General features: G+C 54.2%; 2 protein-coding genes across 3 annotated transcripts in view; both read left to right on the top strand.

Annotated features, from left to right (window-relative positions):
* The window catches only part of LOC140000103 (uncharacterized), a 72,089-nt gene that overhangs the window by 27,341 nt on the left and 17,848 nt on the right, over window positions 1-26,900 (top strand). The window lies entirely within an intron of this gene.
* On the top strand, window positions 1,289-22,994 carry LOC140000158 (uncharacterized). Its single transcript, XM_072029937.1, has 3 exons — window positions 1,289-1,331; window positions 10,422-20,170; window positions 22,044-22,994. The coding sequence occupies exons 1-2, from the start codon at window positions 1,289-1,291 to the stop codon at window positions 11,363-11,365; spliced, it is 987 nt and encodes a 328-aa protein (XP_071886038.1). The 3' UTR covers window positions 11,366-20,170; window positions 22,044-22,994.

Below are 26,900 nucleotides of genomic sequence, written 5' to 3'. Positions count from 1 at the left end.
GCTACGCTCTCACTCTGGTCTCTCATGTGAAAGTAGAGTGGGAGAAGGCTCCTGTGAACCGTCCTCTTCATTTCCTTCTTCCTTTGCCACAGCACAGCCTCCACCACGGCTTGGAAGAGGCAGATGGAGTGCTCCTGCACCTGGCTGGACGCCTGGCAGGGAGGAGGACAGGAGGAATTTCAGCATTAGCGTGGCCGATGTGAAGGGAGCTCCCAGCACTGTGAGATGCTTCAGCGCTGGATCCTTCCCAGAGGAGCTGCTCAGGGGCAGCTGCAAGGCCTGGTGCCCGTGAAGGGCAACGCAATCGGTTGCCATCGCAGGCTGCCCGCCAGCCACCCCACTTTCGCCACCAGCCGCACCAGCCATGCCCAAGCAGAGCTCCCCAGCGCCTGGGCTGACGAGGAGACTGGGAAGGCCCTGCCTGAGTGCTGCCCACAGGGCCGGGCTGAAGGGCAGCCCTCGTTACAGGGGGCCCAGCTGAGGGCTCGGGCTCCCGCAGCACACTTACGTGGTCAAAGAATGGCAGGAGCTTCTCAGCCAGCTGCAGAGCCGGGCCACTGGCCTCCCTCCTCTCCACATGAGCCATCACGTTTCTCGGCACAAGCAGGGCCTTCAGCACCACGTGTGTGTTGGTGTCCTGCAGAGCCTCCAGGATGTCTGGCAGCACGACCTGAATTTCCCTTGCCTGTAGGAAAGACACCATTTCCCTTCCGTGAGGCAGTGAGAGACCACCCTGGGCAAAGGGCTCTGGTTCCTGAGCACCAGCCTCCTGCCTTGCTTCCTGGCAGCGGGGAGGGACGGGAGGGCAGAAGAGCAAAGCCCCAGGCTGCCAACATGGCTTTGCTTGACGATGGCCCGCTCACCTTCTCAGGGCTCTCTGACACGGTGCAGAGCCCTTTCAGAACCAAAAAGCGCATCTCTGGGCTTGGGTGCCTCAGGTAGCTCTGGAGGTGCACTGGGTTACCAAAGTCCTCCAAAAAAATGTGATTCCGGCCCAGCATCTGCAAGAAAGAGCAGTGAGAGCCTGGCAGGGCCTGCAGGGCTCCCTGCAGCCTCTTCTTCTCCCACCTTTGGGTAGGGATGGGGCAGCGCCAGCTGGCACCAAAGAGGCACCAGGCGCGGGGAGCTACGGGGGCTTGCCGGCCCCAGGGACCATGTGTCCGTACGTCCTGCGGGAGCTGGCAGTTTGGGGGTAGATGGGCACAGGGCTGTGCCTGTGTGCCTGAAGGGGCATACGTAGCCCTGCTGGGAGCAAGGTTTCATCTGGGAACTCACAGCCAAGCGACGGATGCAGGTGTCTTCGGTGTCTGCGGTGTACCAGTTGCGCAGCGGCAAGTCTTCCATCATGATGTTTAAAACCCTCTCCAAGGTCTGCGGCATGGCCAGGATCACCTCCCACATGGCCAGGTCAGTGCTGCAAGCCCAGAATCCTCTGTCAGTGAGGCTGCCTTAGCCGCAGGGCCACAAACTGGGCCAGCCCCAGAGGACCCAGGCTGTCCTGCTGCCCCTGTGACTTGGGGAGCACTGAGGGCCCAGCCTGGGCAGGCAGGAGGGGGCTGAGCTGGTGTTCCCTGGGGGCAGGGGGACTCTGGGCTGCCTTGGACAGCTGGGCTGCTGCAGCCCTGGCTGGCCCAGTAGGGCTGGAACACATTGGTGGGAAGGAGGGCTGTGCTCCTTGGGGATGTCCTGCTCTTTGCCATTGGTGTGGCAAGCAGAGAGTCTCCAGGTGCATCTCCCGACGCGGAACAAGCCCTCAAGGATGTTAAGGCCAGGACCTGTCACGTGGCGGAGAGAACTGCAGCAGGTTCTTGACTTCTTCCCTGGGCATCATGTAGGTCATCTGGAGAAGCAGGGAGTCCAGGCACTGCCGCGCCGATGCCGTGTGGATACTGCCCAGGTTTCTCCTGATGCACTCCATGATCTTTGGCACCTTGGGGGACAAAGTGGGAATGGTGTTGCCAGCAGACCGCAGCCATTGCCACAGCTGCCACTCAAACTTTGGCCCCTTCCATTGCTCTCTGCTGGCTTCAGGTGGCTTCTGGAGCCCAAGAGACCCCGATGTGCGAGGGAGGCAGGGAGGGAGGCAGGGAAGGAGAGAGGAACCACGCCTGGAAGAGCTCAAGGGCAGGGCCATGGCCACAGGCCACTTACATCTGTCAGCCAGTAGAAAGAGTCCTCAAAGGCTGCGTCCAGCACGCTGCAGGCCCCCTGCTTGTCATGGATGCTGGAGTCTTGTAAAGCTTCCAGGGCTGTGAGGATGATGTCCAGCCTCTCATCAGGGAAGAGATGTCCTCCAAACCGCTGTGGGAAGAAGGAGGAGCGAAGACATGCCTCACTGAGTGTCCCAAGGGTGCTGCTTAGCTGAGCAGCAAGGGCAGCTCTGGAGAGAGGGCCCTCGGGGGAAGGGGTGAGGATGGGGCATATGGGGCCAGAGTGCTGGCCCTGCAGGTAACCAGGGCTTGCTGGTGGCCAGGAGGGCTGGAGCTGCTGCCGGGACACAGGGGAGCAGCCTTCGCATAGCCCCAGCCTGGGGACAAGAGGAACCCTCTCAGCAGGGCGAGTGAGGCCGTGCCAGCCCCACCGGTTCTGGACCCCTTTGCTCACACGAGATGCCTGCTGATGCTGCGGACAAGATCCCCAGCAAGGCCAGAGCTCATTACCTTGGCAATTTCACACGGAGTTGATGTTATAGAAAATGGAAGTTTTGCATACTCCAATTTCTTGTGTCTCTCTGCATAATTTACCATGTCCTCTCTCAATATGCATTCTAAACAGGGGGAAACAGCGAAGAGTCAGTAGGGAAGAGCATCTTTGCCAACAAGCTTGCCAAATGGTGAAAAGCACTTTCACTAGGAATGGCTGAGGAGGGAGGCTCAGACCCCCGGCGAGGAGAGTGGTGGGCAGGGATGTAAAGCACGAGGTGAGGAGTGCTGGGAGCAAGAGGGACCTCAGGGATGATGCAGAAGGAGGAGAAGCAATGGCGTTGGGTGCCGTGGGGGTAGCAGCGTGTCACAGACCCCCTTCTGCTCGGGGTCAGGATGTGCAGGAAGCCCCCTGACACCTGCCTTTAAGACGGCAGGGAGCAAACAGTCAGGGAGCATTCTGGAGGGCGTCACCATCCCTGGTGATGCACGGCTGGCTCTGCTGTTCACTCCTCGGGGAAGATGCGGTTTGGGAAGTGCTCATCGATTGATGGCTTAGACTGGGGGACACCACAAAACAGCGTGGTAGGTGATCTGGGGAGGGTTGGGAAGGACAGCAGCAGAGAACTGCTCCTGGACGGCAGGTGAGCGTCTAGCTTCTGCGGAAAACGATAGCCAGAATGCTGCGGGAAGCTGCTGTGAGGAGCAGAGGAGGCCAGGGAACCTGGCAGAATTCCGTGGGCAGCCTCCACCAAGCACAAAAGCAATCCTTCACAATACTCAGGGAGAACAGGCAGACAAACCAGCAGATGTCTGTGTGCAGATGGACATTGCCCACCACACCTTCTTACCTCTTCCTTCTCTGACGACTGTGTACATGCGATGAAGACTTCCCAAAGCTGAGTGGCTCATGGAATCATCGCCACTGCTGAAAAGCAAGAGGTGGCCCAGCAGCTTGCCCAGGATGGGGATGCGCAGGTTGAAATCTGTGGGCTCATCGTTGCCATAGTTTTCAAAGTTCCCTAAGATCTGTTTGAGGAAGGGAGGAGAGACAAAGGGCTTAGTGGAGGCAGAGCCAGCCCCTGAGATAGCAGGGCCTGGGGAGGGAAGAGCAGGGGCAAAGGAGGAATGAAGACCCTCAATTCACAGTGCTGAGGCACTCACGTGAGTTGAGGGTTGCCTCGCAGGCACCCTTGCATGGCAGGATGCTCTGGGATGCAGGAAAGGGTGGAAAATTCCTTGTGCCTTACCTTGATCACCAAATACCAGCGGAAGAAAGTAATCAGCCTCTCAATCACCTTCACAGCGCTCTCACGCACATCTGAGTTTTTGGAGACAGCAAAGTCCAGCAGCGCCTGCGAGGAGAGAAGTTGCTGGGGGTTGACAGCGGTCTGCAAATGTGACCTGAGAGGATTCTTTGGAAATTCTTTGGAAATGCCAAACCTTCAACATATTCTGCATCTCTATGTTGAAACTGGCGATGGGACAGTTGAGTACGAAGGCCTCCAGCATGGTGTCCATGGCTTTCATAGTCTGCAGGGAGGACAGAAGAGCATCGAATTATTTCTCTGGCCCTCCTCACCCCCAGGAGCTGGCTCTGAGCCCCTCTGGAGTTCAGGGGTGGCTTTGGGGCTAAAAAGCTGCTGTGTGCAGACCTCCTGCAGCACAAGATCAGGTCGGGGAAGGGGGAAGGGTGAGGCTGGGAAAGCAAATCTGGGCCCCGGCCCTGCACTGGTCTCTGGTTGTGTCAGCACAGGGAAGCAAGGCAGCAGCTCAGCATGACTGGGGGTGCCGGTACCTCACCCAGCACATACCTCGGCGTAGAGCACTCCTGTCTCTGGCACATCTGACTCGGGAGGCAGAAAGAAGACGCTCTTGAAGCACATGTTTAGGAGACTCTCCCTTTTGCCACACAGTGCTGTTGGTACGGTGTTGCTGAAGGAGAGAGAGAGAGGAGCCTGTTGGACGCAGTGCCTCGAGGCTTATGAAGGAGGACACGGACCTCCCTTGGCCAGGCATCCCTGGGAGGGACGGGCAGCCTCCCTGCCAGCTTCAGGGCCACCAGGACATTGCCACCAGGGGCTGGGCACGCACCTGAGGAGGGCGACAGTCTCCATGGCCTTCTGCCGGAATGCTGTGCGCAAGCTGTCCATGGGCTCCTTTTCCAGCAGCGCCTGCAGAGCACAAGCAGGATGAGACCTTGGAGCCGCCGGCACCCAGCAGCAGCAGAGCCAGCGCTGCCCCAGCCCTCGCCTCCCAGGGGGCTGGTGCCGGGGGGCCTTGCCCCTTCCCCAACCCGCTGCGCATCCTCTCACCATGATGTTCTCCACCAGGTTAGTTTGGCAGCAGAAGTCATGCAAGTTCATTGGCACACCCCTCTCTGTGACACATGTGCACAGATCGCAGATTTTGCTGAGGAACAGCATCTTCTGCTCCTCGTCGTCCTGGCAGCCACAAAGACACCAACAGAGCATTAGGGGGACACCCACGGCCAGCAGGACCAAAGCCTTGAGGGGTCTGGGGCTGTGTGGGACCCCTGGAGGGCAGCGCCAGGAGCACAGCTGTGATGCAAGCGGCTGCCATTACCTTTTCTGTGCCTCTGACATACGCCCTGATGAATTCCACGGCCTTGTCTCTGCACAGTTTCCATGCCTTACCTGGAAAGGAGGAAAGCAAAGAGTGCTGCAGAGAGGGGCTGAATGCAGGGGTGAGGAGAGGAAGGGCCCCAGCCCCAGAAGGCCGTGGGGAGGCCGCGGGGATGCCCAGAGGCTGCAGCAGCTCCGCTGGGAAGAGAGGCTGAGGGAGCTGGGCTTGTGGAGCCTGGAGAAGGCTGCGGGGGGACCTCGCTGCGGCCTCCCCGTGCCCAAAGGGGCCTCCAGGAAAGCTGGGGGGGGATCTTCATCATGGACTGCAGCGACAGGACAAGGGGTGACGGCCTTAACCTCAAAGAGGGCAGGTTTCTTTCGGACAGGCAGGGATTTCTCTCCTTCACGCCCAGGGCAGTGAGGCCTTGGCGCAGGCTGCGGTGCCCCCTCCCTGGCACTGCCCACGGCCAGGCTGGGTGGGCTTTGGGCAGCCTGGGCTGGGGGGAAGCATCGTGATCGCCGAGGTCCCCCCCAGCCCAAAGCGTCCTGGCATTCTGTGGTGCTGCGGAGGAAGCTCGGCCCCGTCAGCCCAAGCGCCGCTTTACCCAGGGAAGGAGTCCTGGAGTCAAGCAGGGGTCTCTGTGTCCCCAACCCTCCCCACCGCATCCCTAAGACTCACTGCGATCCAGCAGCTGCGACTCCCCTTCAGAAGCAGCCTTTGGAGTGGGAGAGCTCACAAGGATAAACCGGCGTCTCCTCTGGGCGGGCGGTTGCGGCATTGTGGGACGTGGGCTATGCTCGGGGACTCCTCGAAGGCCCTGTGCTCCTGCCCTGTCCGTCACTGCCGTGCACCGACACTGAGGGTCCGAGCCACGGCTGCGCTCTTATAAGGCGGAGCCCTGGGGTGTCACCAAGTGACGTCACAATGGGTGCCACTGTGACACGCGCCTGGGCTGGGTGGGCACCCATTGTGACGTCACTTGGTGACACCCCAGGGTGCTGCCTGACGCGAGCGCAGCCGTCCTGCTTCCCAGGACGTGGCTGAACACCGCTCGTTGATGGGAAGTAGAGAATAATTTTTTTTTCCCTCTCTCCGTGCTCCCGCGCGGACTGATTGTTTCTTTTGTTTCTTTTTTTTTTTCCTCCCCATTCCCTTTCCATTTAATTAAACCTTTCTCATCTCAAACCTCGAGTTCTCTGTGTTGTATTTTCTCCCCCTTCCTCTTTGAGGAGAGGGGCAGTGAGAGAGCGGTTGTGGTGGAGCTCGGCTGCCCACCTGAGTGAGACCACCACACTTTGTCCCAGCAGCTGCGGTGCCTTGTGAGGGGCTGGGGCTGGGGTGGCCGTGCCCAGAGCCCTGCAGCAGCCTGTGGAGGGCATTGCCCTGGGGCCAGCCCAGCCTGGGCTGCTGGGCTGGGCTGGGCTGGAGAGAGGGCAGGGTGGTGGGGAGAGGTGGGCAGGGGCCGGGCTGGGCTGGGCAGTGCCCGGCAGAGCACTTTGTTGACTTTGATGACTTTCACCTATTTCTTTGAGGACTGTAGACACCCGTCTCTGTTCACCACCTTGCTCTCATGCCAGCATTTCCATCATTTCACCAGTGTCTCATCAACCCTCCCCAGCTGCTCCTTCTCACACAAAGCCATGCTCTGATCACAGACGCTCTTTGGGTGACCTCTGGCAACGCAGCACAACACTCTGAGGGACAGTTCTTCCTCCTCGTGGCCAGCACCAACATTCCAAAGTGCACTTTGTGGCAGTTTTTTCTCTCCTACTCTTTTCTACTACAAAAGAAAGCTCCATCAGGGTGGAACCCCCTCCTAAAGTAGGCATCCCAATCCATCAGGCTCCTTGCGGCCTGTCAGCCAACCAGACAGAAGTCACCGCACCAGCATCTTCCAAGCCATGGGCCTGCTGCTGTCCAGTCATGGACTCAAGCAGAAGGGACAGGACAACCCATATGTGGGCCTTCTTTCTGCATGGGTCCTCCTGGGTATGTAGGCAGAGGGGATCCCACAGTCAGCATGCCAGCCAGGTGCCTTTTGCTGGCCTACCAGGGCCACTGGCAGATGTCAGCCGAAAAGTACCGATCCCAGCTCTAAGTCAAGGGTGACCTGCCACCTACAGACAGAAGTGACCTCTCAGTCCCTTTCTGTGACATGTTCCTGCTGCTGCCCTATCTTCTGCAGGGACAGAAGTGACCTTACCGTCACTGCCACAGTCACATTGCTCCTGCTGGTGCAGGACTTCCTGAGGCAGAGCTGAGCTCATCAGAGCATTCTCCCCTGTCTCCTCCTTGTGGCCCACAATCTGATGAGATCCATGGCCCCTCACATTCAGCTTTGAGTGCCATGACTGCAGAGCAACCTCATGGTTCCTGCCCTGTCCCAAGGGATGACGGGCCTAAAGTTAAGGCTTAGTAGAGGGGCTGAAGGTGAGGAGGTTAATGCACAGGAACAGGGGTTTTGGGTGTTAGGTGTTCATGTATATGACTAGGGACTAGGGCCCACCTTACTGGGTTAAAGATTAAGCAAAGTTTGAATGGGAATGTTTTGGTATTCTTATGTGGGTATCAGGTCTGTGTTTAGGGTATGGACAAGCTTTGTGGTTTAGGGTTTTGTTTAGGTCTCTCAGGCAGTTTCCTAGGGTTAAAAAGAGCATTTTAATGCTAGTGTTAAGGTCAGGGATCAGAGTGATTAAGAGAGTAAAAACAAGGGGAAGGGGCTATGTGATGAATTTTGGCTTCAAGGGATGCGTTGAGGTCAGGCATTAGAGTAGTGGATTCCTGACAGTGTGTACAGTAGCATTTAGGTTTAAGGATTAATGTTGCTGGTTAAAATAGGACAAGGTCTTTACATGACTCTTTTAAGTCAGTGCTACAGCAGAATCAACATTGCCTGAACCTTCTAGCCTCCCAGAAATCATTGATTCCTGCTGGCCTCTTCTCTCTCCCAAATCTCACATTTCTCCTGGCCAGGCTTCTTCTGACCTCCCCATATCAGTCATCTTCTTAGGGGTAGTTTTCTGATGGCTTTCATGATCTCACATGGTCTGTCTTACCTCTGTTGGCTACTCCTTTCTTAAGACAGACGCAGCACCGAAGCCAGGATGGAAAAGAACATAAAGGCTGCAGGAACACCCTGCACAATGTGCCCTGCAGCTCCGTACCACGCTAAAAATTTGTTTCCTGCCTCCAGCTTTTGGATATAGAATGGCTCCTATGCAGCCAGGGTAACTTTTTCCAGGCCCTCGTGCATGGTTCAGTTTACCCCAGGCATCTTGGAGGCAGTGGCCCCCTCTGTGTTGAAAACTGAAAGCAGTCCTGAAGGATGACTTCAGGCAAAAGCTGACACCTCTGACATGACAAGCCCTATCCAAGACCTCTTCCTTTATGGGGCCTACCAGGTACTCGGAAAGAGCGGATCTCACAAACTACAGGCACAGCAAGTGCCTTCTGCTTGCCTTTCAGGTACTTTTGCAGATATGAGCCTAATGGCATAGATCCCAGCCGGGAGTCAAGGGATGAGCTGCCAGCTATTTCTCCAAGAAGCCACCTCAAAGGCCATTTAACAGCCATTCACTTCCTGCTGGACTTAGAATTTCTGAGGCACCACCGCCTCATAATATCATACCTACAAAACACCCCCTTTTTGGCCTAGGACCTGCCCAGGTAGAAGTGATCTGATTGTGATCCTTCAAGCCCATGGCACTGCTGCTGGGCTCCCAGACCCTCTGATGCATGTGAACCAGTTCCGTGCCAGTTCTGGGAGGTGCTAGGGCAGGTGGGACCTTGCAGGCAATGTTCCAGCCCCATGACTGTTGTTGGTCTCTCAGCTCCTTGCACACAGCAAAGATCACTCTGACATGCAGATGTTGTGTGCCTGAAGCTGGCCTAGAAGACACTCTGGGAAGCGCCCTCCCAGCCCCTGCCCCAGCCCGAGCTGGCGGTGCTGCTCTGCAGAGCAAGGGGGCTGTGGTGCCCAGGGCACGGGGACACTCTGCAGGGCCATGCTGGGCAGGCTGGGAGGCAGACCCAGCTCATGGGGTCACTGTCATTGCCCAAGGCTGCAAGGAATCAGTCACCAGCCTCCTTTGCTGGGGCTACTGCGTGTCGTGGGGCTGCAGAGCTCTCCTCTGCCTGTTGGCAGCAGCTTGAGCACTTGAGCTCTGCTAAATTCACCTTGCACAGGCTCATGCTCTGCGGGCTCCACCTGTTTTATGGGCTCATGCTGCTCCGGCCAATACCCTGGACTCTGCTGGCAGATGCTAATTCCCTCTGCAAGAAACATTAACCTGCCAGCAGTCCCAGCACAGCCCCACAACAGCACTGGCACCAAGCTCCAGGAGCAGCCGGGCCTGGCCCCACCAGCAGGAGAGGGCGGCAGAGGCAAGAGAGCAGCTTGGCATGCCCCAAGCGCTGGTGCTCCCTGGCTGTGCTGCTGGAATGGGACTCTTTTCCTCTGCAAATGGGCACTGCCCCAGCAGAGCCAGACCAGGTCTCAGAGGAAGGACATCAGACAAAGAAGGCAGTGTAGGCTGTTTTATTTCGTTAAAAGTTCACAGAGACCATAATTCCACATGGACAGAGACTCAGTACATACACTAAACACACGTACAGAATTGGGAGTGGGACAAAAATGACATTTTATTGGGCAACCTAACCTGAAAAAAACAAAACAAACAAAACAAAACAAAACACAAAACTAAGTAATACCAGTACTAAAAATACACACTCACACATACAAAAACAACAAAAAAGGGAATATAGGTTGTTCTGTGTAAGTGATATTCTGAGTAATCTGCAGAAACAGACTGTGAAATTATTGCTTCCGAAGCAAATCAAGTCATCAGTTTCCACAAGGCATTCTTGAGGTCCTTGTTCCTCATGCTGTAGATGAAGGGGTTCACTGCTGGAGCCACCACCGAGAATAGAGCGGCCACCAACAGGTCCAGGGAGGGAGAGGAGATGGAGGGGGGCTTCAGGTAGGCAAACATGCCAGTGCTGACAGTCAGAGAGACCACAACCAGATGAGGGAGGCACGTGGAAAAGGCTTTGTGCTGGTCCTTCTCAGAGGGAATCCTCAGCACAGCCCTGAAAATCCGTATATAGGACAACATAATGAAAACAAAACAAGCAAAGATTAAAGAAAGAGTAAATAAGAGTACAGCAACTTCCCTGAGGTAGGCATCTGAGCAGGAGAGCTTGAGGATCTGGGGGATCTCACAGAAGAACTGGGCCACTGCGTTTCCAAGGCAGAGGGACAGGGAAAATGTATTGGCTGTGTGCAGGACAGCACTGAGAAAGCCACTGCCCCAGGCAGCTGCTGCCATCTGGGCACAAGCTCTGCTGCCCAGGAGGCTCCCGTAGTGCAGGGGCTTGCAGATGGCAACGTAGCGGTCGTAGGCCATGACGGTGAGGAGGGAATACTCTGCTCCAACCAAGAAGACAAAAAAGAAGACCTGTGCAGCACACCCGTGGTAAGAGATGGCCCTGGTGTCCCAGAGGGCATTGGCCATGCCTTTGGGCAGAGTGGTGGAGATGCAGCCCAGGTCGAGAAGGGCGAGGTTGAGGAGGAAGAAGTACATGGGGGTGTGGAGGCGGTGGTCGCAGGCTACGGCGGTGAGGATGAGGCCGTTGCCCAGGAGGGCAGCCAGGGAGATGCCCAGGAAGAGCACGAAGTGCAGGAGCCGCAGCTCGCGCGTGTCTGCGAATGCCAGCAGGAGGAACTCGCTCACAGAGCTGCTGTTGGGCATTTGCTGACTTTGGACACAGGTATCTTTGAAGAGGAGAAAAAAAAAATAGAACAGACTTCAATGAGGAAAACCTATTTCATCTCCTGGAAAGCCCGCAGCTTTCTGCAGCTCTCTTGCTTGAGCTCTGGGTGGTGCTGGCTGCGTGTGACACTGGGAGCAGGGGCTGCTGTGGGCTCCAGAGGAGTCCTTCCTGCTGTGCAGCAGGAGGGAAGCAGGACCATGGGGGAAACTCAAGTGCAGTCCACTTGTCAGATCAATGAGCCATGCAGTCTTTTTGCAAACAACTCATCCGACCACACTGTAGAGCAAGAGAGATTTTATTTGCTGTATTTTCTTATAATTCCCCCTGTAATGCTTAGGACACCGATCATACTCGTGTTACGCTGAGAAAAAAACGGAGACAGCTGAGAGCAGAGAAGCCCCAGTCCGAGTGAGGCTGGACAGAATCCTTACCTTGGCCCTGGGGGCCTGAGCAGGATCTCAGCTCTTCCCCCCTAGCCAGGGCTGCCGAGGCCTCACTCCAGCTGCCCACAGACAGACATCCAGCAGCACGGACATGGCCTTAGCAAGGAGGTGTCTTCTCCTTGGGACGCCTGCATGCCACAAGGATGCCACGAGAGAGCTGCATCCTGCTGGAGAGCAGCCTGAAGCCCAGGAAAACACCCCACAGACAGGTGAATATCCACACGCTGGGGTATTCCAGTATCCCAGGCACACAACATGCTGTACCTAGAGGATTCTTGGCCACTCTGTTCCTGCTGATCTTGGCCAAACTCTTCTTTCCCCCGCCTGTGCTCACAGACCCCATCCCATGCGGCTGTGCTCAGCGCTGCCCTGCAGCACCCTGCCACCACCAGGGCCCTGCCAAGGGGCACCTCCATGCAGCAGGAGCTATGGGGCAGCTGACAGAGAGCCCTGCATCACCAGCAGGGTGTTCGAGGCTTCTAGGGTGTCAGGGGCACCTGGCTTAGGCCACTCCAAGGGGCTTCTGCCAGACTTCCTCACCTCGCAGTGCAATCCAGCAGGACTCTCACAGCCTACTGCATTGCCCACCGCCCTCCCAGAAACAAGACCCTTCCAGGAGCTGCAGCTGCATGGCCCTGCAGCCAGAGACTTACCTTGTCAAGGGCTGTGCAGGTTTCTCCTGCAGGCAGCTCTCAGCACCCTCCCACTCCCAACTGCCTCCAACCCCTCTCTCCTCTCCTCTCCTCTCCCCATGGGGGTCAGAGCCCCCAGCCCTTCTGCGCTGTGCAGAGGAGCTGCTCCTGGGCAGAGCTGTCTCTCTGCACCAGGGCCCTCTTGCCAGGAGCTCTCCCTGTCCCAGGAGCCCAGCCCAGATCAGCAGCAGAGGCATTGGAATCAGCCCTCTGGGGGCTTTGGCGATGAGCCCATGAACCTCAGGCACTGAGAGTGCGTTGAAGAAATCTCTCAAGAAATCCAAGGCAGATGCAAGTTTCCTGCAGTGTCCCCCTGAGGGGGGACTCTGCTGGCACTGACACAGCCTCCCTTGGAGCTCATTAGAGCAGAACACTGGAGGCAGTGAGGACAGGTAGACAAATGTGAAGGTGACACTGATGTATTGAAAAACAGGCTTTGACCCCAGGCTCCTGGGAAGGGAGATCCTTTCCCTTCACACAGGAGCTCAGGGCTCTTCCTGGGCAGTAGGAGATGGGGATGTCCATGGCCCAGTGCAGGAGAAGGGTACGACTCCTGCCTGGTTCATGGCTGGTGAGGAGGCAATGAGACCCTGGTGCTTTAACAAGAAGCTGCCTCCTCATAGGCCTCGCTGTCGGAGACAAGAGCCCTAGCCATTGACACACAGACCTCAGGCCTGTTGGGACTTTCAGCCTTTCCAGTGTGCTTGCTCCTCTCCACACCAGGCTGTCCAAGAGATTCACAGACCTGCACCTCTTTCCCTGCTGGCTGTGTGGTGTCTCATCAGATCGGAGCCGAGCATGGTAACTTACATTTTCTTGGTGGCCATGCTCCTCATAAGGCAGCTCTGTAGGAAGTTGGCCTGGTTCCTGGTGAGCTCCTGGTGAGCTCGTATGGCATCCCTCGTGGTGCCCAGGCCCTCCTCCTCCTGGGCACTGCTCACTCAGCAGGGTCCCAGTCTGCCCTGATGTGTGGGGTTCCTCTTCCTCTGGTGCAGGATGAGGCTTTTCTTCTTGTAAATGTCAAGAGGTTTCTGTAGGCAAAATCCTGCAGTTTCTCAAGGTTCCCCTGGACCTTGAATGCTCCATTCTTTCATCTGTTAATTTCTGCAGGAAGATGGCTCCCCCTGATTGTGCTGTCTCTCACAAGATAGCATCAATGAGGTGTTAGTAGATATTGTGGACAGTAGAGGAGTAACCAGTTGAACAGAATTGCAGCACAGACTCACAGAAGGCTGGTGGATGGAAGGCTGCCAGATTCCACCTTTTCTGTGCTTCTCATGTATGCTGTCATTTTGTCTGAAGCTGTGTCCTAAATGTTGTTAGGGTGGGCAAGGACAAAATTGGAAGGGCCAGACCCTAGCGGAGATCAATCTATCTATTGCTGTCAGAGACAATAAGAAAGGTTTTTATAATGAAAGGAGAGCAGAGGGGAAGGGAGGGGAGGGGAGGGGAGGGGAGGGAAAAGAGAATCTTCATCCTTTATTGGATGTGGGAAAACAGAATTAGAAGAGATGTGGAAAAGGCTGAGGTACTTAATGCATTCTTTACCTCAGTGTTTAGCAGCAAGACCAGTTGTTCCCCTAGTACTCAGCCCTCTGAGCTGGTAGATAAGGACCTTCAGCAGAATGAAGCTCTCATGAGGAAACGTTGAGAAAACTGCTACTGCACTCAGATGTGCACAAGTCTAGGGGGCTAGATGGCATCCACCCGTTGTTACTGAGGGAGCTGGCTGAAGTGCTCTCCAAGCTGCTTTCCATCACTGACCAGCAGTCCTGGCTATCAGGGGAGGTCCCAGTCACCCGGTGACTAGCAAACGTGACGTCTGTCTACAAGAAGGGCCGGAAGGAGGATCCGGGGAACTACAGGCCTGTCAGTCTGATCTTGGTGCTGGGGAAGCTCATGGAGCAGATTGTCTTGAGTACCATCCCGCAACGCTTCCAGGACAAGCAGGTGAGCAGGCCCAGTCATCATGAGTTTATCAACGCCAGGTCCTGCTTGGCAAATCTGATCCCCTTTGAAGATAAGGTTATGCTTTCAGTGGACAAGGGGAAGGCTGTGGACGTGGTCTACCTAGACCTCAGTAAGGCTTTTGAAACCATTTCCCACAGCATTCTCCCAGAGGAACTGGCGGCTCAAGGCCTGGATGGATGTATGCATCAATGGGTCGAAAACTGTCTGGGTGGCCAGGTCCAAATTGCTGTGGTGAATGGAGCTAAATGCAGCTGGAGGCCAGTCACTAGTGGTGTCCCACTGGGCCCAGTACTGGGGCCACTTCTTTTCAATATCTCCATCAGTGATCTGGACAAGGGGATCAAGTGCACCCTCAGTGAGTTTGCAGATGACACCTAGTTCAGAGAGAGTGTTGATCTCCTTGAGGGTAGGAAGGCTCTGCAGAGGGAAATGGATAGGCTGCACCCATGGGCTGAGGCCAACTGGATGAAGTTCAACAAGGCAAAGTGCCGGGTCCTGCACTTGGGCACAACAACCCCATGTAATGCCACAAGCTGGGGGAAGAGTGCGTGGAAAGCCGCCCAGCAGAAAGGCTCCTGGGGATATTGGTAGATAGTCAGCTGAATATGAGCCAGCAGTAACTAGGGGTAATGGTTTTAAACTGCAAGAGGGTAGATCCGGATTAGATATTAGAAAGTTGTTTACTCAGAGAATGATTAGGCACGGGAACAGGCTGCCCAGAGAAGCTGTGGCTGCCTCATCTCTGGAAGCAGGGCCAGGTTGGATGGGGCTTTCAGCAACCTGGTCTAGCGGAAGATGTCTCTGCCCATGGCAGGAGAGTTGGAATTATGTGATCTTTAAGGTCCTTTCCTACCCAAACTGCTCTGTGATTCTGTAAATACGAAAGGCAGCAACATACCAGCTACTAGGAAGAAAAATGAACTCTATCGCAGCCAAAACTAGGACAATATCCACCCCTAATTCCATACCATATACGTCATGCTTAGGTCCAACACTTTTCAATTAATCACCGCCACCTTTCCTGTCTTTTGATTGTTGTCTCTCTCCGTGCTACCCCAGCCCGAGAGACAACATCACTTGGCTGCCTGGACGTCTGCTCCCCAAGCAGGGACACCAGAGACAGACACACCGTGTCTAGCTCAAGTGCCAATTTATTGCTGCGTAGCATAGCTTCTTATACACATGACTGCCCCAGATCCCCGTGACCCTTTGCCCCACCCACGGTCCCTCCCAATCCTCCCCCCCACATTGATGTGCACACAAAAATATCATGCCCTTACTCTGTTGGTGTCTGTAACAATAACAATAACAACCTACTCCTTTTGTGTCTTTTTTTTTTTTGTCTTTTTTTTTTTTTTTCTCCCAGTTCTCTCCTTCATTGCATTGGATAAATAGATCTGTAGTGCTGAGCTGCCTCCTGGGTCAAACCACTGCAAGTCTTTTTGGTGCCTAGCATGGAGCACAAAGGTTGAGATGACAAATCGGACCAGAGCATTTTAAAAGTAAATTGTTATAAGCAATAGATCAGTTTAACAGTTGCTTTAACAGTTGCTGATCACAATGTTGATCTTTTTGATCTTGGGGCTGTTGTGCTTGTTTTCAGAATTGTGTTGTATAGCACATCACTAACTGTCTGTCTTCCATGTCATGCTGTTCATCAATTCTGGGGGCTGGTTTAAGGTTACTGTTTTGATGTATGGGATAACACTGACTTATGACAGGATAAAATTATTGCCACCTCTGTACCTCGGGAACCATCTCTTCATCTCTTAGAAACTATTAATAGTTACATTATTTTACACTTTTTGCCTTTTCTCCTGTGCAGGGTGGGGCAGGAGGTGGGGGGATGGAACTGGTGTGGACAGTGGGGGACGTTTCTCCCCACTTCTTCACTCTCCCTTTCTTCTTCTCCTCCGGGCTAATTACAATAGCTCTTGAAAGCTTTGAATATCCGTGGGATGGCCGAACCAGCATGTTTCTGTTGTCCCATCTCCTAAATGTGATTCAGGTTTTGTATAATTTTAAACAACTACTTAAGCATGCCATCCAGAGATCTTTCCAGAGGCAGGAGAGTTAGGAGTGGCAGGGACTGTGTGAGGATATGGGCAGGAACCTAGAGCAGTGGGCACCTCCAGTGCTTTGGAGCTTCACCTCTGAGAATGTGCAGAATCCTAGAAAAAACTGTGAAATGCTTGAAAACTGCGTGTGATCACCCTGGCATTTCCAAAGAGACACAAATTACTGGAATGTGCTGGGGCTTGACCTGTGCTTAACAAGCCACAGGCAACACGTCTCCGACCCCTGGGACTTTTCCTGCAGGCACACGCCAGTCCCTGTGGCAGGCCCATCAGCCACTCCAACTTCTCCTGGACAGATGCTCCATTCTGTCAGTTGTTAATTTCTGTAGGCAGATGACTCACCCTGATTGTGCTGTCTCTCACAAGATAACAGCAACAGGAGTTGCAGGACGCTTTAGAGAATACGGCAGTAAGCAGTTGAACGGAATTACAGCATAGACTCAGGTAAGGGCAGGGGATGTAAAGCTGCCACGTTCCACCTTTTCTGTGCTTTTTTTCCATCCATTTTTTCGTTTGGTGTGGAGCTCAGTCCTCCATGTCTTGAAGCTGTGCAGGGACAAAATCAGAATGGCCAAATCCTAACTGGAGCTCTATCTGACTATTACTAACAAAAAGAGTAATTATATATATATATATATATATATACACATAACAAGAGCATTAAGGAGCATCTCCATTCTGAATTGGATGTGAGGGGAATGATAGTGACATAGAACCATAGAAGACATGAGGAAAAGGCTGAGGTACTTAATTCCTTCGTTGCCTCAGTTTTTAGCAGCAAGGCCAGTTGTTCCCCTGGTACTCAGCCTCCAGAGCTGGTAGATAGGTACAGGGAGCAGAATGAAACACTCATAATGCAGGAGGAAATAGTTAGAGAACTGCTACTCCACTTAGATATACACACATCTATGGGGCAGAATTGGATCCACCTGTCACTACTGAGGGAGCTGGCAGAATCACTTGCCAACCTGCAACCATCATTGATCAGCAGTCGTGGCTATCAGGGGAGGCTGCGGTCAACTGGCGACTAGCAAATGTGACGTCTGTCTACAGGAAGGGCTGGAAGGGGGAGTCGGGGACCTACGGATCTGTTATTCTGTCCACGATGCTGGGAAAGCTCATGGATCAGATTATCCGGAGTACCATCACACAACACATTTCCCCCTGTACTCGGCTCTGGTGAGGCCGCACCTCGAGTACTGTGTTCAGTTTTGGGCCCCTCGCTACAAGAAGGACATCGAGGTGCTTGAGCGGGTCCAAAGAAGGGCGACGAAGCTGGTGAGGGGCCTGGAGAACAAGTCCTACGAGGAGCAGCTGAGGGAGCTGGGCTTGTTCAGCCTGGAGAAGAGGAGGCTCAGGGGCGACCTTATCGCTCTTTACAGATACCTTAAAGGAGGCTGTAGTGAGGTGGGGGTTGGCCTGTTCTCCCACGTGCCTGGTGACAGGACGAGGGGGAATGGGCTAAAGTTGCGCCAGGGGAGTTTTAGGTTGGATCTTAGGAAGAACTTTACCGAAAGGGTTGTTAGACACTGGAACAGGCTGCCCAGGGAAGTGGTGGAGTCACCATCCCTGGAAGTCTTTAAAAGACGTTTAGATGTAGAGCTTAGGGATATGGTTTAGTGGGGACTGTTGGCGTTAGGTCAGAGGTTGGACTCGATGATCTTGAGGTCTCTTCCAACCTAGAAATTCTGTGATTCTGTGATTCTGTAACACTGAAAGAACAGTCGGGTGATCAGGCCATTTCAGTAGGTGGTTATCAAAGAGAGGTCCTGCTTGACAAATCTGATCTCCTTCTAAGACAAGGCAATGTGCTCAGTGGACGAAGGAATGGCTGTGGATGTGGTCTACCTAACCCTCCGTAAGGCTTTCGACACCTTTTCTCACAGAATTCTCCCGGAGAAACTGGCTGCTCAAGGCTTGGGCGCATGTATGCTTACCGTTGCGTCCCGCATGTTCGTGGGAAACCCGGTGCTAAATCATTTGTAGACGACCTGATTCTGGGTCAGGGTTCCGTACGTAGCAGAGCAGCTCCCTCGCTGCGATCTATTGAGAGTCAGCCCTTGACACGAGTTTTTGTCACTTTTCGCCCTTGCCACCACCGGGCGGAGGAGGGAAAGGCAAGGGGATGCGGTTGTCACGCGCAGACCTGCGCCTGCCTGCCGTTCACTCGTTCCCCCCTCGGGGGAGAACACTCTCGCTTTTCTCCCTCTTTTCCCTCTTACCCTCTTCCCATCACACGGCCCCACTTCCCCGCTCCACGCGGCATGGATTGGGTCTCTCTCCCGTCTCCTTCCCCGTTTTTTTTCCTCCCCCCCCCCCCTTGCCGGGTCTGGGTTGACCTGGCGGCTCCGGCTCTCTGTTGGAGAGGGTCCAGAGGAGGGCGACGAAGATGGTGAAGGGCCTAGAGGGGAAGACATATGAGGAGCGGCTGAGGGCGCTGGGCCTGTTCAGCCTGGAGAAGAGGAGGCTGAGGGGGGACCTCATCGCAGTCTACAACTTCCTTGCGAGGGGGAGTGGAGAGGCAGGTGACCTATTCTCCGTAATCACCAGTGATAGGACCCGTGGGAAAGGTGTTAAGCTGAGGCAGGGGAAGTTTGGGCTGCACATCAGGAAGAGGTTCTTCACCAAGAGGGTGGTCGCACACTGGAGCAGGCTTCCCAGTGAAGTAGTCACTGCACCAAGCCTGTCTGAATTGAAGAAGCGATTGGACTGTGCACTTAGTCACATGGTCTAAACTTTTGGGTAGACCTGTGCGGTGCCAGCAGTTGGACTTGAACGTTATGGGTCCCTTCCAACTCGGGAGATTCTACGATTCTACGATTATTTCTTCATTATCTCTAATTCAGGAACGTGTGCAATAGTGCAAAGCCACCTACAAATTCCTTTCCCACACAAGACCCACAAGGATCATTGAGTCAAACGCCAGGCTCCACACAGAACCACCCATTATCGGAGGATGTTAGAGCGTTGTGCAAACGCTTGACTTGACTTGACTTCCAGCAGGCTTGGAGCCATGCCCAATGCCCTGGGCAGCTTGTCCCAGTGCCCGACCACCCTTTCAGTGAAAAACCTTTTCCTAACACCCAGCCTCTGCCTCCCCTGTCCCAGCTCCGTGCCGTTCTCTCGGGTCCTGTCACTGTCCCCAGAGAGCAGAGCTCAGCACCTGCCTGTGGTGCAGTTGCCTGAAGTAACTAGGAAAATAAAACTAACATTCACATCTTAAAGAAAATGCACAGCATTGAAAAGGCTTTCAGGGTAGGGCGTAGCTGCATTACCTGAGCATTCCCTAGGCTTCCAACCTTAGATGCTATTGCGCTGGGGGAACCTGGTGTGCTAGCTCTAAGGAACAGCACGGAGCATAGAGTGGAGTGGAGACACCACGGCTAGGCTCTGTGACCAGGTGCGGACTCGATTGTTCCTGTGCACGCTGAGACCGATAAGCTGCACTTTTTGCTACCCTGAGCCAACGACCTGTCATGTTTTGACAAATGCTGTATTCTAATGTACTTTTGCTCATTATTGTGGTGGTTTTACCGTGCTGGGCAGCTAAACCCCACAACCGCTCTCTCACTCCCCCTCCTTTAGATGAGGAGGGGGAGAAATAAAGCAAAGAACAACTCACGGGTTGAGATAAGGATAATTTAATTAAAGGGAAATAACTATAATAATTAAATCAAGACTACTATGAACTGAAAATTTAACTAAGGGGAAATAAAAGGGAAAGGGGAAAAGGGAGGGGAAAAGGGAAAATAAAAAGAAGGGAGGAAAACAAACCAACAAAATAAATGAAAGCTATATGGAAGCGCAGAGGAAAGAAATTACTCTCTACTTCCCACAAATGAGCGATGATTGACCGCGTCCTTGAAGCAAGGCCTCAACGCACGCAGCCAGTGTTCCAGAGGAGGACCGACGTCTTCTCAACGAGAGCCCACCCCTCCCCTCTTCTTCCTGTTTCCACCTTTTATTGCTGAGTGTGACATCACATGGTATGGAATATCCCTTTGATCGGTTTAGGTCAGCTGCCCTAGTGATGTTTCTCTCCTCACTTTTTGCCCACCCCCTAGGAGGGTTAGAGAAAGGCCCGATGCTGTGCCACTGCTGCTCAGCAGTAGACACAACACTGGTGTGATAACACTGCTGTTCCAGCTACAAGTCCAGAGTACGGCACTGTATGGGCTGCTGCCGGGAAAGTTAACATTCCAGCCAGACCCAGTACAATTATAATATCATTAAAATGCCAAAACACACCTCCATCCCAAAAGCTCCCTGCTTCCAAGGTGCGACCACCCCTCTCTGAGCATGTGCTCTGAATTTCTCAGAGCCTACTACTTTAAACAGAGACAAGAAACCTTTTCACCAATCCTAACTAAAATATGCTTGACTAGAGTCACTCAAGCTCCACCTCATAAATTGGCCTAAGAGAGAGGGTGTGTCAGGGAAGATACCATTGTTAGGGAAGGTACCATCATTAGGGAAGATACCACCATCAGGGGAGATGCCATCCCAAGGGAATACACCATCCTGAGGACCTCCTGACTCCTGGGATCAGTCGACGGGCTGAGCCTCTCTTCTCGCCCATTGGGACGCCTTTGGGTGAGATTTGAACACTAGGTTATATCGTGTGTCTCTGCAGAAACTTAGGAATCTCTATAGAGTCTTTGTGCCTTGTAACGCGTTCATTTCCAGGCTGCGCACCTGTGCCACCTCTGTATTTCATACATGCGTTATTGGTGAATCTGTGATTGTGATAGTTCAGGACCCTGAATCTGACCGGACCCGTAACGGTTAATCGGCTACACCCCTAAATGCCACACTGCCCCTCTGCTCCCCTCGTGAGGGAGCTGCAGGCCGCCAGGAGGCCTCCCCTCACTCTCCTCCAGGCTGAATTCTGACACGTATTCAACTTGCTGTCGACCAAAACCCCCAGATCCCTTTCTGCAAGGCTGCTCTCCAGCCTCTTCTGCTGGCCCTAAGTGGAACCCTGGGGAACCCCACTAGGGACTGGTCAACAGCCTGATGCAACCCCATTTCTGTAACCCCTTGAGCCCAACCCATCAGCCAACTTTTCACCCTAAACCGCATGTATTTATCTAGCTGTACAATGGACATTTTGTCCAGAAGGATACTGAGAGAAACAGTACTGAAAACTTGATGGAAATCCAAAACCTGGCATCCCTTGCTCAACTAGACGGGTGATGCTGTCATAAAAGGAAATTAAGTTTGTTAAACAGGACTTTCCCCTCATGAACCTGGGTGGGCTGTGATCAACGACTGCGTTGTCTTTCCGGTGTTCTTCAGTAATGCCCAGAAGAGTTTCTCCGTATTTTTACTAGGCTCTGAAGAGAGACTGGCGGGTCTGTAATTATTGGGCTCTTCTTTCTTGCCCTTCTTGAAACCTGTCACAATGATTGCCAGCCTACAGTCAACTTGGACCTCTCTGGGCTCCCAAGACCATTGAAAAATAATTGAGAGAGGTCTCACAAGGACATTAGTCGGCCCTCTGAGAACCCTGGAATGAATCCCCTCAGGCCCCGTAGACTCATATGCATCCAGTGTGGGTTTGGCTAGGAGGTTTTTGTTACCGCACTCATGGCCCCCCAACTCTGGGCCCCTTGGGTCCCAGAGCCCATCATTGCTCTTGAAGACAGAGGCAGAAGAGACATTAAATGGCTCTGCTTCGCCTATGTCTGTGTTTGTGAGGTGACCATCCTCAGCAAGTAACGGACCAATGTTTCCTCTAGCCCTCCTTTAGCAGTTCACATCTTCAATACACATATTAATGTATATATCTGCGTTGTTGCCCACACTACTAGCCAGCGTCACCCCTGAGCTTTGCCTGCACGAATTTTCTCCCAACAGAGGCAAACAGCACCTCTGTAGCCCTGCCATGTCACACGACCTCGCTTCCAGTGGCCACACGCTTTCTTTTTGCACTTAAGCTCTAGAAGAAGATCCCTGCTCAGCCAAGCTGGCCTCCTGCCCCGCCTGCTTGACTTCCAACATTTTGGAATCGCCTGCTCCTGTGCTCTTAGGAGGTCGTGCTTAAAAAGATGGACCCCGATACCTTCCAAAACAGCTTCTCAGGGGATCTTCCGAACTAGTTCCCTGAGCAGCCTGAACTCTGCCCTCCCCGTGTCCAAAGTTCACAGAATTGGAGGGGTTGGAAGGGACCTCAAGAGATCATTGGGTCCAACCCCCCTGCCAAAAGCAGGCGTACTGGCAGTTTTCCTCCAATCGCCAAAGATTTTTAAATGTGAAGTGTCAATAGAGAGCTATTTGTGTTTGTATGTTCTTTCTTTGAAGTCTCTGCTGTCTGGGGGTTTCAGAACAACTGCTAACAACTAGTAACTGTTATGACTTCTGAATGGGACACTATGCAAGCCCCTGATATCTGGCCAGGCGGCCAGGAGATTAAGGAGAAGAAAGAAGCTGAAGGATGGCTAGAAGACAAAACTTGCAGGGAACGCTGTGTAAGCTTTTGACATGCTGCCAAGGAGTACAAAGGGGAAGGACAAGAAAAAGAAACTGAGAGGAAGACTACGAGCCTTCAGCATGAAAGACCCCCAGAGACCCCCAGGGGGACCACCAGAGACTGATGCGCATGCTCCAGTAGGAGGGTTTGGATCCCGGAAGCTAATTATAATAACCCATTTTTTTTAGGAGTAGTAATGAATATGTATCAGCCTAGGAGCATAAAAATCAGCTGCTTGATGTAACTGGTGTGCGTCCTGGTGGAGCAGAGACTCCCGGCGCACCCAGCGCTGTTTGCTTACCTCTATTCCTTTAATAAATTGTAAACTTTGATTATAATCCTATTTTGAAGACTGAGCCATTTATAACACAAGCAACAGGTCTAGGATGGCACCTTTCCTTGTTGTCTCCCTCAGTAGCTGTACCAAGGAGTTGTCATCAAGGTGTGTGAGGAATCTCCTGGACCTGCTTGTATCAGCTGTGTGGTCTTCCCAGTTAACGTCTGGCAAGTTGAAGTCCCCCATCAGGACAAGGGCAGTTGAGCTAAGAGAGGTCTCTCTTAGTTGCTTAGCGAATAATTCATTGGTATCGCAAACACCCACTGCAACATCCAAGTGATTGGTTTCTCCCTTAATCCTTATCCAGAAGCTCTCGGCCACGTCCTTGTGCCAGCCCCTTGCCTCGCCTGCCCTGCCTATCCTTCCTGAAGAGCCCATACCCGTTCATCACAGCACACCAAGTCTCGCTTGTTCTGGGATGGAGCTGAAGCTTCCAGCTCCTCCTGCTTGTCCCTCATGCTGGGTGCATCGGTGCAGAAACATTCCAAATGTGCTCCAGTGTACCCAGCGTGGCATGGAGCAGGCCGAAGGATCTCGCTAGCGCACACTCCCTCCCATTTTGGTGTGCCACTTAGAAGATTCTGTCAGGACAGAACAATAATGGATGATGCTCAGAGGGCCTTACGGGGCAAGTGAGCTTTCCAGAAACACCTTTTACCCTGATCTCCTGGGAGGCAGCAGACTTCTCCATGGGTTGGGTCAGGCCGGCATATGCGGCCCTCTGTTCTGCTCAGAAGGGAGTCACTTATGACAGTAACCCTTCTCTTCTTCTTGATGGAGGTGGTCGTGATACTGGGGAAGGCTGACTTGCCCTAGAAAACCCCTCCAACCTGGATGGACCTTCATGCACATCATCGTTTGTGTGTCCATTACTTCCAGAGTCTGTTGTTTCAGGGCACCTGAAAGGAAGGTGAGGTAGGCAAGGAGGGGTTCACCTGCTGCCCCGAGCAGATCTAAACTTCCATCCCTTCGTCACTGAGATGCACTCCTTCTGCCTGATGGCCAGAGGGTAGGGGATCCTCCATTTCCTCTGCTGTGTCTGCCTGACGCATCTGTCCCAGGGCTGGCACAGTACAGTTCAACCTTCTCCGACTCCCTGGTGCTCCTCAGCCTGCCCACCTCCTCCCGAAGCTCTGCCAGGAGGCTGAGCAGTTCTTCTACCTGGGCGCACCTACCACAGGATGGGATGTCAGGAAGAATTTCTTCATGCAAAGGGTGGAACCGGCTGCCCAGGGCACTGCTGGAGTCCCAGGCCTGGAGCTATTAAAGAAATGCGTGGACTTGGCACTAAGGGCCGTGGTTTTGTGGTGGGCCTGGTGGTGTTAGCTGACGCTTGGACTTGAGCTGAAGGCCCTTTTCCAAGCGCAAGGGTTCTGTGACTCTTTCACTGGTTGAGTAGGCGCCATGCAGTCACCGGGCCCAGGGAAAAGACGTCCTTGGTGGCCTCCAAGTTAGCTCAGCGTCATGGCACCGAGTCACTGTGAAGGAGCTGCTGGAATAACGAGACAACAACCTAGTTCTATTAAAATATATATTGCTCTTTTGAGGACTGCTGCGGGGCTAGCAGCAACACAGCAGTGGAAATCTCCGTCCTGACATTGCCTTATGCCTTGACGTCAGGATCAGGGTGGTTTGAACTGCCAGGGAACAGACCATGGGTTCCGGGTCGTTCTCTGAAGGCTGGAGGACTGCAAAAGAAAGAAGAGCAGAGATGAAAACCCACTCCTTGCAGAGATCCCCAGGCATCCCCTGCAGAGCATGCCAGCCCCACTCGACTCTTCCCCAGGCCAGGAGGAGCAGGAGGGACAAAGGAATCCGTTGAAAGCTGCTGCTCAGCAATGTCCCAAATGCAGCCACCAGTCCTTCCCCACCTGCGCACCACAGGTCAAGTGGGGCACCTTCACAAGCTGGTTCCCTCACCACCTGCCTCCATCCCTTGGGAGGATTCACACACTCCAGGAATCTCCTGGACTCTTTCCTCTCGCTATTGTGCTTCCCCATGAGAGCAAGGGCTAGCAATCGTGACCCTGCTCCTAGCTGCTTGTAGGCTGTCTCATCTCCCTCTTCGTCCTGGTTGCGTGCTCTACAACAGGCTCCCACCTTCTGTCAGCCTTACTGCCCTTTCCCCTGACTCTTCCTCAGGGACACTCAACCCTTTCAGCGGCACTGCCCAGCTCCAGGCTGGGAGGCCATTCCCTGACACCACAGGCTACCCCGTCTCCTCTCCCTCGTTCCTATGGCTGCATTGCTCCTCCGCCCCGAAGCATTTCCCTGGAGCAGGGCAAGGCACGGGGGCCTTTGCCGCTGTCCCCCCAGCCCTAGCACACCCCCCACTGCCCTCACCCACCGCTGAGGATTTCATCCAGCTTCTCCTCGCTCTGGTCCTCGCAGTAGCGCGCAGCAAGACCTAGACACAGAGATCCCATCAGAGCCCCGCTCCCCAGCACGCTCCCAGCAGCGCAGCCCCTGGCCTGGCCAGCCAGGCTGTGCCCCCTCCTGCACCCTGGAGCAAGGGCCCAGTCGGGGGGCTCTGGGGGCAACAGGGCAGTGCCTGGGGCTGCCAAAGACTGCCCCAAGAGGGACCCAGGGGCTGGGCTCACCAATGAATCTGACGGCCTCAAGTCGCAAAAGGGTCTGAGTGTCCTGCAGGTAGGGCTGGCTCTGCTGCAGGTATTCTTCTACTCTGCCTCTGTCCTGCTGCAGCTGGAGAGAGAGAGAACGCAGGGTCACGGGGCTTGCACACCCTCTCCAGGGTCTCCTCCAGCATCCTGGGGGCAGGGAGGTCAGAGGGGCCTCCAGAAGAGCCCCCTGGGGCTCTGTGCTGGCAGGAAGGGAGCGAGGATGCGGCTGCAGGCAGCGGGCTCTGGCCGGGCGCGTTTGCCCAGCTGGGGCAAACCAATGTGGGTCCTTACCAAGAACTCTCCAATCCTCCACGTCTGTTCTGTCTGGGCCAAGCGCTTGAGCTCCTTGCATCGCAGAAACTCTGCAGCCACGGCAAGAGCTTCCCCAGAGGCCTGCGGAGCAGCAGAGGTTGGGAGGTAGCAGCACAGCCTTGGGAAGGAGACCCTCTGTCCCCTCCTCTTGGCAGGGCTGCGAGCCTTTCCCAGCGCGTTATGGGAGGCTGTGGTGGGGGGCAGCGTGCACTGGGTTCAGTGGCCAAGGCAAGGCCACGGGACAGCCACCATCGGAGGCAGCTCATGCTGCCGGCCAGAGATCCCCCAGAGCAACCCTGTGGCATCAGCACACCCTTGCCCACATAACTGCTCAGCTCTGAGATCTGTACCTTTGCTACGCTCTCACTCTGGTCTCTCATGTGAAAGTAGAGTGGGAGAAGGCTCCTGTGAACTGTCCTCTTCATTTTCTTCGTCCTTTGCCGCAGCACAGCCTCCACCACGGCTTGGAAGAGGCAGATGGAGTGCTCCCGCACCTGGCTGGACGCCTGGCAGGGAGGAGGACAGGAGGAATTTCAGCATTAGCGTGGCCGATGTGAAGGGAGCTCCCAGCACTGTGAGATGCTTCAGCGCTGGATCCTTCCCAGAGGAGCTGCTCAGGGGCAGCTGCAAGGCCTGGTGCCCGTGAAGGGCAACGCAATCGGTTGCCATCGCAGGCTGCCCGCCAGCCACCCCACTTTCGCCACCAGCCGCACCAGCCATGCCCAAGCAGAGCTCCCCAGTGTTATAAGTTGCCCCCTTAATTAATTTTCAGAGAGCATTGCATTAATAATAGAAAGGAAGTTATTGAGTAAGCAACAGCAAGCAAAACAGCGCTGGGCGGCAACGGAGTCTCGGCTCCACCAACGGCACGCACCTCACCCCCCCCAGGGTCCCTTTTTATATCTTGGTAATTCCGGGATTACGCAGCACATCCTGGTATATTCTGCGACTGTGTGCACTGTTGCTAGGGGGTC

Source organism: Anas platyrhynchos, chromosome 33 (genome assembly GCF_047663525.1).
Source record: "Anas platyrhynchos isolate ZD024472 breed Pekin duck chromosome 33, IASCAAS_PekinDuck_T2T, whole genome shotgun sequence".
Classification (NCBI taxonomy): domain Eukaryota; kingdom Metazoa; phylum Chordata; class Aves; order Anseriformes; family Anatidae; genus Anas; species Anas platyrhynchos.
Note: the sequence above shows the minus strand (reverse complement) of the source record. Positions and strands in the feature narration are given on the sequence as shown.